We start from the raw sequence: 13,386 nt of genomic DNA, 5'->3' as shown, positions 1-13,386 counted from the left end.
ATATGGCAACACTGATCTGTATCCGGTAAGGATCTCCGGCAACTGTGGTGGCTAAACAGGCATGGCAATAACCTGCCTCCTCCTTCCGCCGTCAGTCTTCGCCGCAAATCAAAGTCTTCCTTGCGTGGGCTCAGGGGCCCTTTCCCCCAGCTTTCATTCACTGAAGTTATAGCATTTTGGATTGGGGAAAAAAAGGAAAAAAAAAAGAAAAAAAGAAAAGCAATGCAGAAACATGAAGTTTCTCAAACATAAAAGTAAAACTGCGTTTACTGCATCCCATCATAAATAACATGATTAACTTGCTAATCTCTGAATAGTCTAAAAACAAACCATTTTCTTCTCATCTGCTTATATGAATTGTATCTTATACAAGAATAAATATCTATTCAGCCTACAATTAAAACATGCAATATTTCATAAACATTTAATATACATATGTAACAAGTTTCAAAAAAGAGTAAATGCATTAGAAATTGCTTTTTTTTAATGATGCAAAAGCATCATCTTTGTTGATAGACACAACGATGATAACAACTAGTCATTTACACCATCTCCAATAGAGTCGACATGTATACAAATTATCTTCCTTTGCGGAAGTAATCTTCACCTGGCAAACATGGACACACTCCAATTTTGCTAATCTCCAGATCCGTAGAAAATAGTTTCATATTGCGTCCTACCTTGTAATCATTAAATGGTGATTCTTTGCCCAATGCATTCGCCTGAAGAGTTCCATTCACTTTCTGTTCCTGTTCAAGCTGAATTTTCAATTTTGTTTCACTGTCCAGAGATTTCTCTAATTTGTACTGTAATGGCTAGAAAATAAATTTAAGAATTAAAGAACGAAAATACGTAAGTTGAGGTTTATATTCAACGTCAATGTAAAAAAACAATTTTTGTGGTTGATGTTTTGACACATTCTGATGACAAAATAAGGGAGATAGTAGGGATAGGATTTTGTTGACTTATATATTTTTATTTTTGTTATTTAGTGTCACTTTTCTGTCACTTTTAGCTAATCGTGACGATGAGGATGGGTGATGATATGAAATTGATGACGGGACACTCACAAAGTACACCCATGCGCAGGTTGGGATTTGAACCTAGGACCTATACTCTGTCCCAAGAATCTGTGGAGCAAAGCAGTGCATGCTGCTGCAAACAGCTGGTAGAAGCACTCACTTTCTCTCTTACAAGTTCACTGGTAGGTCTCGAGTCACCACTTGCACAGAGACTGTTTTCGTTCACTTGCTGCAGATATTCTCGAGACAGAATATAGCGTTGTTCTACGAAACACTGGAACAGAGGTTCATGTTTTAAACTTTTATTGAACTGCACATGTGTCCCAAGTGTATTTTAGAATGCACTGAACATATGAGTGTATAAACTCCCAACCATCAACCTGAACATGACACAGCTTACTGGTTCATTTTCATTGAATAAAATTATGAATTGCTCAAAAAATGTTTACTTTAATTTTCAAGTATATGGGTTTACTTTGCATTTTAACACCTCTATACTTTTAATTTAAAAAAAATATTTAAAATTAATTATAGTCTCATGAAAATTTATGTTAATTTTGTGACTGCCAATACTGAAAAAAAAAGACCAGCCCAATTGAAAAGCATGCACAAAACATGTTAATACAGGTTATACACGATAAAGTAGAAAATTTTGGCCTATACAGATAAAGTACAGACATAAAATTTACCAATAACCGATATTCTACCAATCCGAAACAAAATTCCAAATGGTTCTTGAAGGACATGAATGATCATTTACCTACTTAATAAATGGATGTTACCAAATTACTGCAATGAAAAACAAGCTGCATGTACCATAGACATTTACTTTTAAAAAGTAGGGAATAGAGATTATTGGTTTATAATATCCCTAAAAATTATAATAAAATGGAAGAATATTGCATTAAATGGAAGATATTTTTACGTGGGTTGTAAATAAGGTAGTGGCAACACTGTTAGGAAAAGGTGATTGAAGCCTGTAGCAACAATACCAAGTCGTATCTGATGGTTTGCACAATGGTGACAATGTCGAGAACCTGGCATGATGCAATATTCCTCATGTTGAGGTTGTTCTCACTGATGCATCACAACCTCCTAAACAAATGCACTAATCCATTTTGCAACAATCAGCTACGGCTAGGTGCAAGTCTTGATGACATTCTCGTACATGTTTTAGGGCAGTTATTAAAATTATGTTAATTTCAACCTCATACATGTACAACAGCACTTGCTACACCGACCACTTTTGGCACTCCACACATCGACATGGGCCCAAATTGACATAGTTCAATGCCATATAGCTAGGGCTCGGAAGTTGAAGACCTATAAATTGCCAAAAAAAGACCACAAAAAGACCTAAAAATTTTTTTTAAAAAAAGGGACGTATAAATGTGATCCAAATTAATTAGTAACTTCAGTTTTAATTACATATTTAATGAATATGCACGGCACCTCCTTATGACTTGAGATCTTTGCAGGCACGTGCTGTCTGGTCGTATACACCATGCTGAAAGCTTCAAAACAAGAGAAAGTTGTCACTTACAGCACGACCTTCCAGACAAGTTACGGTTAAAGGACCTTGTACCGTACCTGCTTCAGTCATCCAAAAATGTTTTTCTCTCGTTTCATGGATGGTTCAAATATATTTATTTCTTTACTACAGAAAGAATGTTTAAGAGGTGATGAACTGATGATGATTCGAATTGAGAATGGGCAGTAATAACGTAGTCGAAAGAAGGCGAAGTTGCAAAAAAAAGCCATTAAGATCTAAAAAAAAGGCTAAAAAAAAAGACCAATAAGCCAAAAAAGGACAAATAAACCACCCTTTTTCTGGCCTACAATGACCCAAAATGAACAATATGTTGGGCCTCGTCTTTGGACACTACGAAAAAAAAAGAAATTTTCCTCAACTTCCAAGCCCTAAGCACATGCACGGTGTTATCACCTTTTCCTGACAGTGTTACCTGCTATTTTATTTACAACCCATGTACATATACCAGATCGGTAAAATTATTGGTATCCCTACAATAAAAGTGCAAGGGTCATTCAAATGAAACATAGACAGTGGTTGAGAAACAATCACTGCATGTATTGGATACCATACATTATATCATGATGACAGCATACTAACAATAGTTCCAGTGAACCTAACATACGCAGCCCCACCGTTTGGACAGCGATTGCAAAGCTTGACGTTTTTCTATAGCCTCTGCAGAGAAGGATACTGACTACCCTTGAGGACTTTCTTCACAGGACTTGGTAGCCAGAGGGGAAAGATATCCGGACTGTAAGGTGGGTGGATCATATAATCTCTCAGCAGAAATGGTACAGTGTATTCAGTGTTGTATGTGCTGCATGAAGTTGTGCATTGTAATGGAGCATAACCATGTTGTAGGACAGTTTCCCCCAGATATCTGATTTTCATGATGGTGCAGAGTTTCTGTAGGGTGTTACAATAATCTGCAACATTGATCGAGCACCGACCGGGCAGCACTCTCTCATACATGCATCCTCGTACCTCCCTTGCACTTGACACAAGATTTTGTTTGACAACTCTTTCTTTGCACAGGAACTGCTGTTATCAGATTAATCAGTGCATGCAGTGTTGCCACCATCCAACCACCAATCAAATATTTCCAGTGTTGCCAGCTGTTTATTTTTCACTTGAACGAACCTTGTAAGTTACTTTTTAAAGCAATGGTAATGAAAGTAACCATACCTTAGTTACTTTTAAAAGGTAACTTTCAAAACACAGAGTATTTCATGTTCATAAAGTGCTGAAGAAAAGAAAAGCTAAACTTACCCCAATTTTGGAGCATTCGCATTGCTTCGTTGACTCTACTCTTTGCTTTTCTGTTGTAATTGCATTTTTCAGTTGAGAGAAATTTGATCTCTCTGTCTGAAGAGCTTGCTCAAGAATAACAACCTGCGCTTTCTGCTGCTCAAGAATTCTCCTAGAAAGTAAACAATACATTAAATACATTGCAGTTATGTTGTCATGGAGTGTAAGTAATGCAATATCAGAAATATTTTAACCAAGTTTATGTACAGATGAGGTCATCTGAATACTAATGTACACAGGGCCTCCCCAATGACATAGTGGTAACATCATTCCCCTGTAATTTGATACCTCCTGGAGGCTCACTGTGATTTTGATTTCATCTTACTATTCCTTTCTATGATTACTAGAATATGTGTCAGCAATTCATATTTGATCTTTCTCTGGAGAGTAATTAACGAATAATAATTCTATAATAAGTAATCTAACATAATATCAGCTGTAACATTTAATGTTTCCAGGTTTAAAACATGACTCGAACACAAAATCTTTCATTGAGAGTGCGAAAACATCAGTTTTTACTACCTCTCCAGTGTGGAAAACATACAACTCTTTCAACACAATTGCAAGTGTAAATACACCATTTATATTTTTGCTACAAATTTGTTCAAACTGAAACATTACAGTGAATTTATTGTTTATTATTATGTAATTAGAGCAGTAAAATTGGACTCTACAAAAAAATAACGAATAAACTGAAGATCCAATACCAATTAGCATATCTGTGCACAAGGTGGACTTTAAACTAAAATCTGGGAAAAGTTTATTACGTCTTGCTCCATTGGAATTTCCATGGACATTACAAATCAATTGTAAGCGACAGTGTGGTTAATAAAGAAAAGCACTACTTACTGAAGATCTGTGGACCGTTTCTTGTTTGAGACTGCAGTTTCTTGGACGCTGCCTAAGCGTTGTTGCAAAATGTCATGCTCGACCTCCAGCTCAACATGAACTTTCCGCTGTTCTCCCAGCCGACCGATCAATTCCAAACTTCGCTTTTGTTCCAGGTTGAGAGCGCTTCTGAGTTCCTCAACAACGGAGCGTTCTTGTCTAATTTTAAATTCCAGAAGGTCAACTGGAAGAAGAAAAATGAGAGTATCGTTTAGGGAGCTTTCAGACCGAAGTGCCAAGCAACATGTGTAAGAAAGCATTTATTGCATAGGCATGACCAGCAGACTAAAGCTGCATCCCTGGCATAGGAGGAGTTGGAGGGGAGAGGTGGAAGGTGCAACAAGTGCATGCTTCAACTTGCTGTAGCCTTGAGCTTGGCAGCCACATTGCAACTTTCATTTTGCTGAAGCAATGTTTACTGGATGGACTATGTAAAACTAAGTGCTACTTGGACATTGAAGGGCTCAGGTGTAAAACATGGTGACATTTTGGTTATTTTTGAGTTACAAAGTAAAATGTGATATCCTTCAATTTTCGAGTGAAATTGCCATGTCATACAATTTGCATTGGACTCAGTGAAGCCTTTTGAAATTGGTAAACACAACATGAAAACAGTATAGCTTCTACTAATCTTTTTAACTAATGAACTTCGAAATGACCAAAATGTCACTTACCATGTTTTACACCCGAACCCTTCATTTTATCTATAATACTGTATGTAGAAAAATTGTAAAAGAAGAAATCACATGCCACAATTTTAATATGAATAGTAAATAGGTTGAAATCATTGTGATGTTTGGTTGGCTTATGCCTTATGCTTCCGTGCTGTGCGCCTGCATCCCAGATTGTTGTGGTTGACGTTCAAGCTGACACCTGGTGGGAAACGTGGCAACCTTACTGCAAGGCAGCATGAAGATTCGGACAACTTCGATGGCAAAGGAAAGCAACTGAGTGCTTGCCAATTTGGACATGGCCTAAGGGGACATGATGCATGCTACTGAGAAAATGGCCTAGTCCAAGTCTCTTATGAGGGCAGACCTCGCAAGGGTGAGGGCATGTGAGGATAAGGATGAGTGTTAGCCATTAGGTGGCCTCAAGTCATGAGGGTGGTGAGTGGTAAGGCAAACCTTGCAGGTGAGATATTGATTGATTGATTTGGTTTATTTTACTTCGCATTGCTGCCACTTTTGGCTAATCATGAAGATGAGAATGAATGATGATATGAGGAAATTGATAAAGGGACACCAACCCCCCCCCCCCAAAAAAAAAAAAAACAATGCCCAGGCAGGGTTTCAAGCCTGGGACCTCTGGCATGTAGCCCAGTGTGCTAATCACTCCACCACGGAGGTCAGCTCAGGTGAGATACAAGGGTCGGTCAAAAAGTAACACACAATCCACTGTAGCTCAGGAATGGTAAGGACTAGGGAAATGATATTTTGCAGGTAGAAGCATTGGTCCTTTGGAAATGTCACTCAATGTGTGATCCATGTGCTTCACTGTATTGCAGCCATTTTTGTTTCCATGACACGAATGCACGTTCATAAAACTCTTTAGGTTGGTTTTTACACCACTTTTCACACATGCAATGAGCTCGTTGTCATCTCCAAACTGTTTCCCACGCAGCTGAGCCTTTAGTTGTGCAAACAGACAGAAATCTGATGGTGCTAGGACAGGACTGTATGGGGGTTGTGGCCCCACTGTCCATCCCAGTTGGCCAATCTTCTGAACTGTCATGAGTGCAGCATGCGGTCGTGCGTTATCGTGATGCAACTTGATGCCCGTTGCACGTAACTCTGGCCTCTTTGTTCGTAAGCTACGCTGCGGTAAGGTGGTAAGGGACCAATGCTTCTACCTACAAAATTTTATTTCCCTAGTCCTTACCATTCCCGAGCTACAGTGGATTGTGCGTTACTTTTTGACCGACCTTTGTATATAGTCAAAATGAACAAAGAAAATCCTCTTTGGAGGACAATAAAATGAACAACAGTTGTCTAGTGATGCTGCTATAGTGGAACCACAGGCAAAAGAGCCTGCGCAGAACCATGTTACTGTGCATCGTACTCGTGCATGGAGGGAAGTAGTTGATTGGAGCATGCTTCCTTATGACCCAAGTTGAACCGATGGAGGGGAAGGTACACAGAGACTTTTGGCTGAAGGTTCTTTCCATTGTGGTTGCTCTATATTTCCTCATCAGATACAGGTTCAGGTGATGTACTTGAAGCAGCAATACTGTCATCATGAGCCACAGGTGCCAAGGCAGATCAACAGATTGGGTATGAAATTTTACATTTATTTTTCAAGCAATATCCAGATACACCCAAGTGTTCACCATCTGAAGGGTAAACCTCATGAGGGTAGAGCTCACGATCATCCTCTGGAATACTTATAAGTAGGGAGAGAGACTTCATGTTATAACATAGTTTTTATTTGGCATCGGATCGAATACTGGAGTGAGATCTTTATATATCTGATGAAAAACAGCCGAAATAGATGAACTTGATAAGGCATATTTTGATACATTTTACAAATTTCATGTTCTTACAACATATTTCTTCAATTTTCTCATAAGACATATTTCTGTATAATTTCGTAGTTGTCTTGCATATAATTAGTACTTTATAATTTCTTCTCTGTACCTTTAGTGCAATGGATAGTTTATATTACCGATGGCAGGATAAGGAAATTACGGACGAAGAAATTAAAAGCAGATGCCTTTTTTTCTTACCAACTAGTAAAGAACAATAATACCCCCTTTTAAAAAAATCTTTCCGACAATTCATAGCTATAGCATAGATGCAAGCATGAGTTTGAGTATTTTCCCATTACACTCTTCGGTTAAAGAAATCCTGAATTCATTTAATATCCAGCTGAATAATGAGAAATTTGAAAGTACTGTGGTGCATATTTTTGGTCTTTACTGGGAATATTTCTGCATTTTTATGACATTTAAAGTTTTATGACATATTTTAAATTCTCTAAGACTAGGGCCCAGGACTTTATGTCCTATAAAACTGTAAAATATCTATGTAATTATGTCATATAAATTGGAAAATATGTCATGAAAAATTACAAATATGTCAGAAAAATGCAGAACTATTCCCAGTAAAGTAAAAAATATGTACAACAGTACTCTCGAATTTCTCCCATACCCGATAGAGTAGAGTAGGGGCTGTAATGTACCAAATGTTATTTTTACTTTTGACGGATTTTTGTGAAAAGCGAAAAAGGCAAAGAAATGAGAACGAAACTTCTTTACTTCCCATGGAACAATGAGAGAGAACATTTTCCCTGAATATTGTTTGCATTGCTATCAATTGTCGGTGGGATAAAAAAGTGGGGTATTATTGTTCTGTACTAAGAAAAGACGGCACCTTTCTTCCTGCCTTTCCATATCCTGCCATCGACAATATGAACTATCCGTTGTGCTAAAGCTACGAAGATAAAAATATGAAATAACTGATTATGTGCGAGAGAATTATGAAATTATACACAAATATGTCTTATTACAACAAAATTGAAGACATATGTTGTAAAAACGCGAAATTGGTGAAATATGTCAAAATATGCTTTGTCAAGTTTGTCTATTTCGGCTGATTTTCATCACATATGTAAAGATCTCACCCCAATATTAGATCCGTAGCCAAATGAAAAATATGTTATAACAAAGTCCCAGGCCCTATTTATGACATATTCTTTAATCTTTATGACATAATGACATACATATTTTACAGTTTTATAGAACATAAAGGGTGAGGGAGATTGATTGTTGTTTATTGTTTACTGATTTGGTTTATTTTACTTCACATTTGTGCCACTCTTGGCTGATATCAAAGATGAGGATAAGTGATGATATGATGAGATTAATGAAGGGACACTTACAAAGAACACTCATGCCTAGGGTAGTATTTGAACCCGGGACCCCTGGCATCATAGTGTGCCTTGGTAACCACTCTGCCACAAAGGGCGGCATGAGGTTGAATCAAAATGAACATCTTTTGTCCATACAAATAGCAGAAAATGGATATGAGACACATGAGGAGAGACACGAGGCTAATGAGAGAGACGCCTTAGTTGGGATCATTGATAAAAGCATGCACACACTAACTGGACGAGTCTAGTGGCAAAAAAAGGGTGGAACACAAGAAATCAATATATTTTCATAAGACAATCTGGATTGTTAGGGTAGAAAAATGATAACTTTACATTCCATATACTTGCTGCATACTCATTCTTTCCTCTTCAAATATTAACAGATCTTCTCTAACAAAAACATTCTTATTTGAGCATGACGATCTCAAAACAAAAAGCCCATAAGCCTCCTCACTGAACTCTTAACTTGGGGTCACCTATAGTAAGGCCAAGATTACAATATTAAGATGAACCAGAAGGAAAAGGTTAAGGACTGTCAAGACTGATCTTATCAGAATAGGGAGAGATGGAAAACTTATGTGGCTGCGGCAGTGAATGACAAAGAGCTAGTTAGTTAGGTACACTCCTATTCACTTAAAGTGGCACATTTTATGCAGCTGAACAGTTGAAACATGCACCACTTTTCATGAATGGAAGTGTACAATGATATTCTCCACTTTCCAACTTACCTTTCTTCTGCATTTCTCTCTCCCTTCTTAAACATTCTGTATCAAGTGCTGTGATTTTTCTTTTGAGGGTTAGCTTTTCCGACTGATCTTGTTCAGGTTCACTCCTGCAGGGACATTTTTGCATGTACGTCAGCTCTGATAAGCTTAGGACCTGAAAATTTCATAATTGCACGTTAATGAAGCATTATTCAAAGTGAACCAAATTATTTCAATCCAATTAGCAAAGAACAACAATCCACTGTAACAGATGTTAGCATATTTCAGGAATGGAATATCTCACTTCCACATAGTACACCTTGGACTACATTTTGCAGACGAACGAGGCTCTGGCGACTGGCACTATGGCCAGTATAATTTTGTGTGTGTTGTCCTGTTTTTTGTCCTTATGTGTGCAGAGTGTCCGTTTACAGCCTCAGCTTTTAACGGAAGTCAGAATATTTTAGGATTTTATTTATGCAATGCTAGAGTTGTTATTTGTAACGATAAGGACCCCGTATAGTGTGACGGGTGCAAAGTGGCCTAAGTGCTAATGCACCCAAAATTTTAAAATCAAAATCAAAACAAAAAAATCAGGAATGGAATACACAGAGTGAAGCTTTATTGGCTGATAAAGGCGGGCTGATAATTTTATTGATATTACGATATATAAGGGATGGACCGATATGAAATTTTGACCGTTGTATAATTAAAGTATCGATATAAAATTTACCAATACCAATGACCAATATTCCACTGATCCAATATAAAATTCCACATGGTTCCTTGACCTCGGATGACTGCAAGGCAAAAGCTGCATATTTAGAGTTACTTTTAAAAAAGAGAATCTAGATTACATGTTTCCATCCACAAAAACTATAATGAAATGACAGAATGTTGCAATAAATTATAATATATCGGATCAGTAAAATTATACGTAATTTTACCAATAAACTGATATGCCTGCATCGGCCAATATCAATAGGGTACTGATTAATCTGTCATAATAATTATCAGTTGTGCTAAAAATGTGAACAATGGTTCAATAAGGCTCAGCTGGAGCTTTGGGTGATGCGGGGGCAGTTTTCTTTCTTCGAAAATTCCTCCTCTTTTGAAAAAATGTTATATTTCAAAATCAGAAAAATTACATCTGCTTAGAATTCCTTCCAGAGTATTCATGTGATTCTTCATGTGCTTTGCTTTAGTAGTTGTGTAGATATTATCATTGGTTTAATAAACTTATGTAATCACAAAACTATTGAGAATATCTAGGCAACAGTGAAAGCAAACCGCATGAAGATTCATGAGAATGCTCTAGGTTTTCTAAGCAGATGTAATTTTTTGGATTTTGGAATATCATAGTGGTTCTTTAAAAGGAGAGGAAAATTAGAAAAAAATTGCGCTCGCGTCAGCCGAAGGACCAGGCGAGCCTTAACAGAATAACTACACGTAAAAATAAACAATTCAGTACCTCCAGTCCTTCCTTCTGTACTTTCTCCAGAGCATCCTTAGTGATTCCTTCACCACATACGCAAGGACCTTCCGAGCTCTGAAGAATGGATAGAAGTGACTTATCTAGTTGTACAGACAGGTCAAGTTCTTCTTGCACCTTCTGCCCTATTTCATCCACTGAAAAAAAAAGATACCATACAAAAAAATCAATAAATTATATATACACAAAGTTGTTTAATGTCACAGATCCAGATTCAATCTCTGAAACAGAAAAAACTACAGGGTGTTTGAGAAAGAATTGGTGAATTTTTGGCCTCAGTTTAGATAAATCGGAAAGAGAAAGTGAAAAAGTTTATGTTGGGTGGGGGAAACAGGGAAAATGCACCACTTGAGTAATAGCTGGCAGAGGTCATGATAACATGTGTATCCTGTAGAAGGCACAGTACATTTTGTGTCTAGTTGCTCAAAAAGAATGCAATGCCATTTTCACATGGAGCAAGGCAGATGCTACACTGTGACCAACAATTTCAGAAGACAAGCAATGTAGAGTCACAAAAAGAAAAGCAAAAATCTACAATCTTTACCAGGATGATATCAATAGGATGCAAGGCTCCTTTAACAAAATCTTTTTGTTTTTCTTACTGATTATTCAAACTTGGACGCAACAAATGCAGTAGTTTTAGAGATGTGATGTTTTCTCTCTCACTAGTTATTTCATGGACACCCTGTATGCATTATTAACAATGATCATTCTTAATTTTGTGTATAGCTACTGGACTTAATACTCAACATATATTAAAGCGTATAAATTACAACTGTACTAGCTGCATGGAGTAGTTGAAGGCACCATGATATATTATAACATACTTAAAGGTGAAAATTGTGGGCCAACTTGGAACCAAACCTGGGTCTTCGGCACTACACAGAAATCTAAGTTGTGGAAATTATGGGAAGGACATACAGTGGCAGCTCAATGGTAGAGCAATGACACAGAATGCCAAAGGTCGAGCCACAGAACATTTAAGTATGCTATATCATACATGAGGGTGGATCAAATGAAAACGGAAGAGTGGATGTATTGGGTTATATTTATGTATGTGTATGGCAACAACCCTGTGCAGAGGTAGAAAGGGAGGTAAAGAAGGAAACCCCTACTGCATAATGGACTTGCCCTAGATAGTCGCGGGTGAGCATGTGATATGCATAGGCGGTCGGGCAGCAGTATTGTCCGAGCAGCATTGAAGGGTCGGCACTTCCACTCGGACAATGTTCGCAACTGGTTCCGATCTCAACGAAAGGAGTTCTACGAGTAGGGTATTTATTGCTTGGTGAAACAGTGGGACAAGTGCTTGTGTAACTTTGGAGATTACGTTTGAAATAAACCTTGTTGACTTCATTCTGTGGCCCCTGTTCTGTTTTCATTTGATCCACCCTAATAAATTATATTTGCTAGCATAGTCTTTCTTCTTATTCATCTAGAGTTACTGAGAATAACTAGCAAAAAAAAACTACATCCATATGGCTGGTCACAGAAGTTTAAACTTGCAACTTCCTGATTGTGACTATCATGTTAGCTATTCACCTCAACTTGCTAGGTGATGAGTTCAAGAATTCGAGTTTTAGAGTTTTTGTCTTAAGTCCACTTTATGCACATATAGATTAATCAGGAGTGGACCGAGAGTTTGAAGGGCAAGTGGGCTATGCACCTCCACAGAGTATCGAACCTGGAATTCCTAGATTATAACGTGATGATGTTACCACTATGCTATTTGGAGTTCTGCTGAGAGTTTACATATGCTTTCGAAATGTATAATATTGGTCTCCTGCTCATTGATTACACTGGTCTACGTCCATTTTGCTGACTGGAGGCTGATGGTTGTTCTTTAGTAATTCGAGGGTGGTAAATCCAAAACCAAAATCCGTTTTTTTCTATCACGTCAGGTTTCGGAGGAAAATAGAAAATTATCTAAGATTAGGGATGTATATTTAGAGCAGTGAAACAACGTAGTCCGTAAAGAGGTCACAAGATGGCAGCACATGGAATATTATAATGAATATTATTTCAATCAGTTATTCGAGCATTGTTAACCCCAAAACAAAGGACAAATATTACTGACTTTGTAAGGAAAGCATATAGTGCATATTTCGGAATTAAATTGGGTGACCAAGATAAATCCGGGGCACCTCATAAAGTATGCAGGACCTGTGTAGACTAAAGGAAAGAAATATGTAAGCGTCTGGAACAACCTTCATGTGTCGGGACAGAGAGAGAGGCATCTAAGATATTTTCAAAGGGACGAAGAACTTGTCTATTGTACAGATGTGAAGGGACTAATTGAAGCTATGGGATGTACGTATAATGCAGAAGAATGGAGGATTTTTATTGATAGCTTGAAGAGGAGTTTGAAGTGTGTGTTGATGCATAATGGCAATAAGTTAGTATCTATTCCTGTTGACCACTCCGTACATTTGAAGGAAAGCTACGAAACAATGAAACTGCTTCGAGAGATAAAGTATGCAAATGACAGTTGGCTTGTGTGCGGAGATCTCAAGGTCATTTCAATGTTACTTGGTCAACAAGCAGGTTTCACGTAATATCCATGCTTTT

At 37.6% G+C, this 13,386-nt stretch overlaps 1 protein-coding gene across 8 annotated transcripts in view; it reads right to left on the bottom strand.

Moving 5' to 3' along the window:
- LOC145996040 (uncharacterized) overlaps positions 1 to 13,386 on the bottom strand; it is a 577,368-nt gene that overhangs the window by 28,453 nt on the left and 535,529 nt on the right. For all 8 annotated transcript variants that reach the window (XM_083132243.1, XM_083132249.1, XM_083132247.1 and 5 more), the window contains 5 exons: positions 10,798 to 10,955; positions 9,351 to 9,501; positions 4,714 to 4,936; positions 3,826 to 3,976; positions 681 to 815 (listed from right to left, as the gene is read on the bottom strand). In XM_083132243.1, coding sequence (XP_082988369.1) covers positions 681 to 815; positions 3,826 to 3,976; positions 4,714 to 4,936; positions 9,351 to 9,501; positions 10,798 to 10,955 — 818 coding nt within the window. The remainder of the gene's footprint in view (positions 1 to 680; positions 816 to 3,825; positions 3,977 to 4,713; positions 4,937 to 9,350; positions 9,502 to 10,797; positions 10,956 to 13,386) is intronic.

The sequence above is a fragment of the Lepisma saccharinum genome, chromosome 12 (assembly GCF_977018435.1).
Source record: "Lepisma saccharinum chromosome 12, izLepSacc3.1, whole genome shotgun sequence".
Classification (NCBI taxonomy): domain Eukaryota; kingdom Metazoa; phylum Arthropoda; class Insecta; order Zygentoma; family Lepismatidae; genus Lepisma; species Lepisma saccharinum.
Note: the sequence above shows the minus strand (reverse complement) of the source record. Positions and strands in the feature narration are given on the sequence as shown.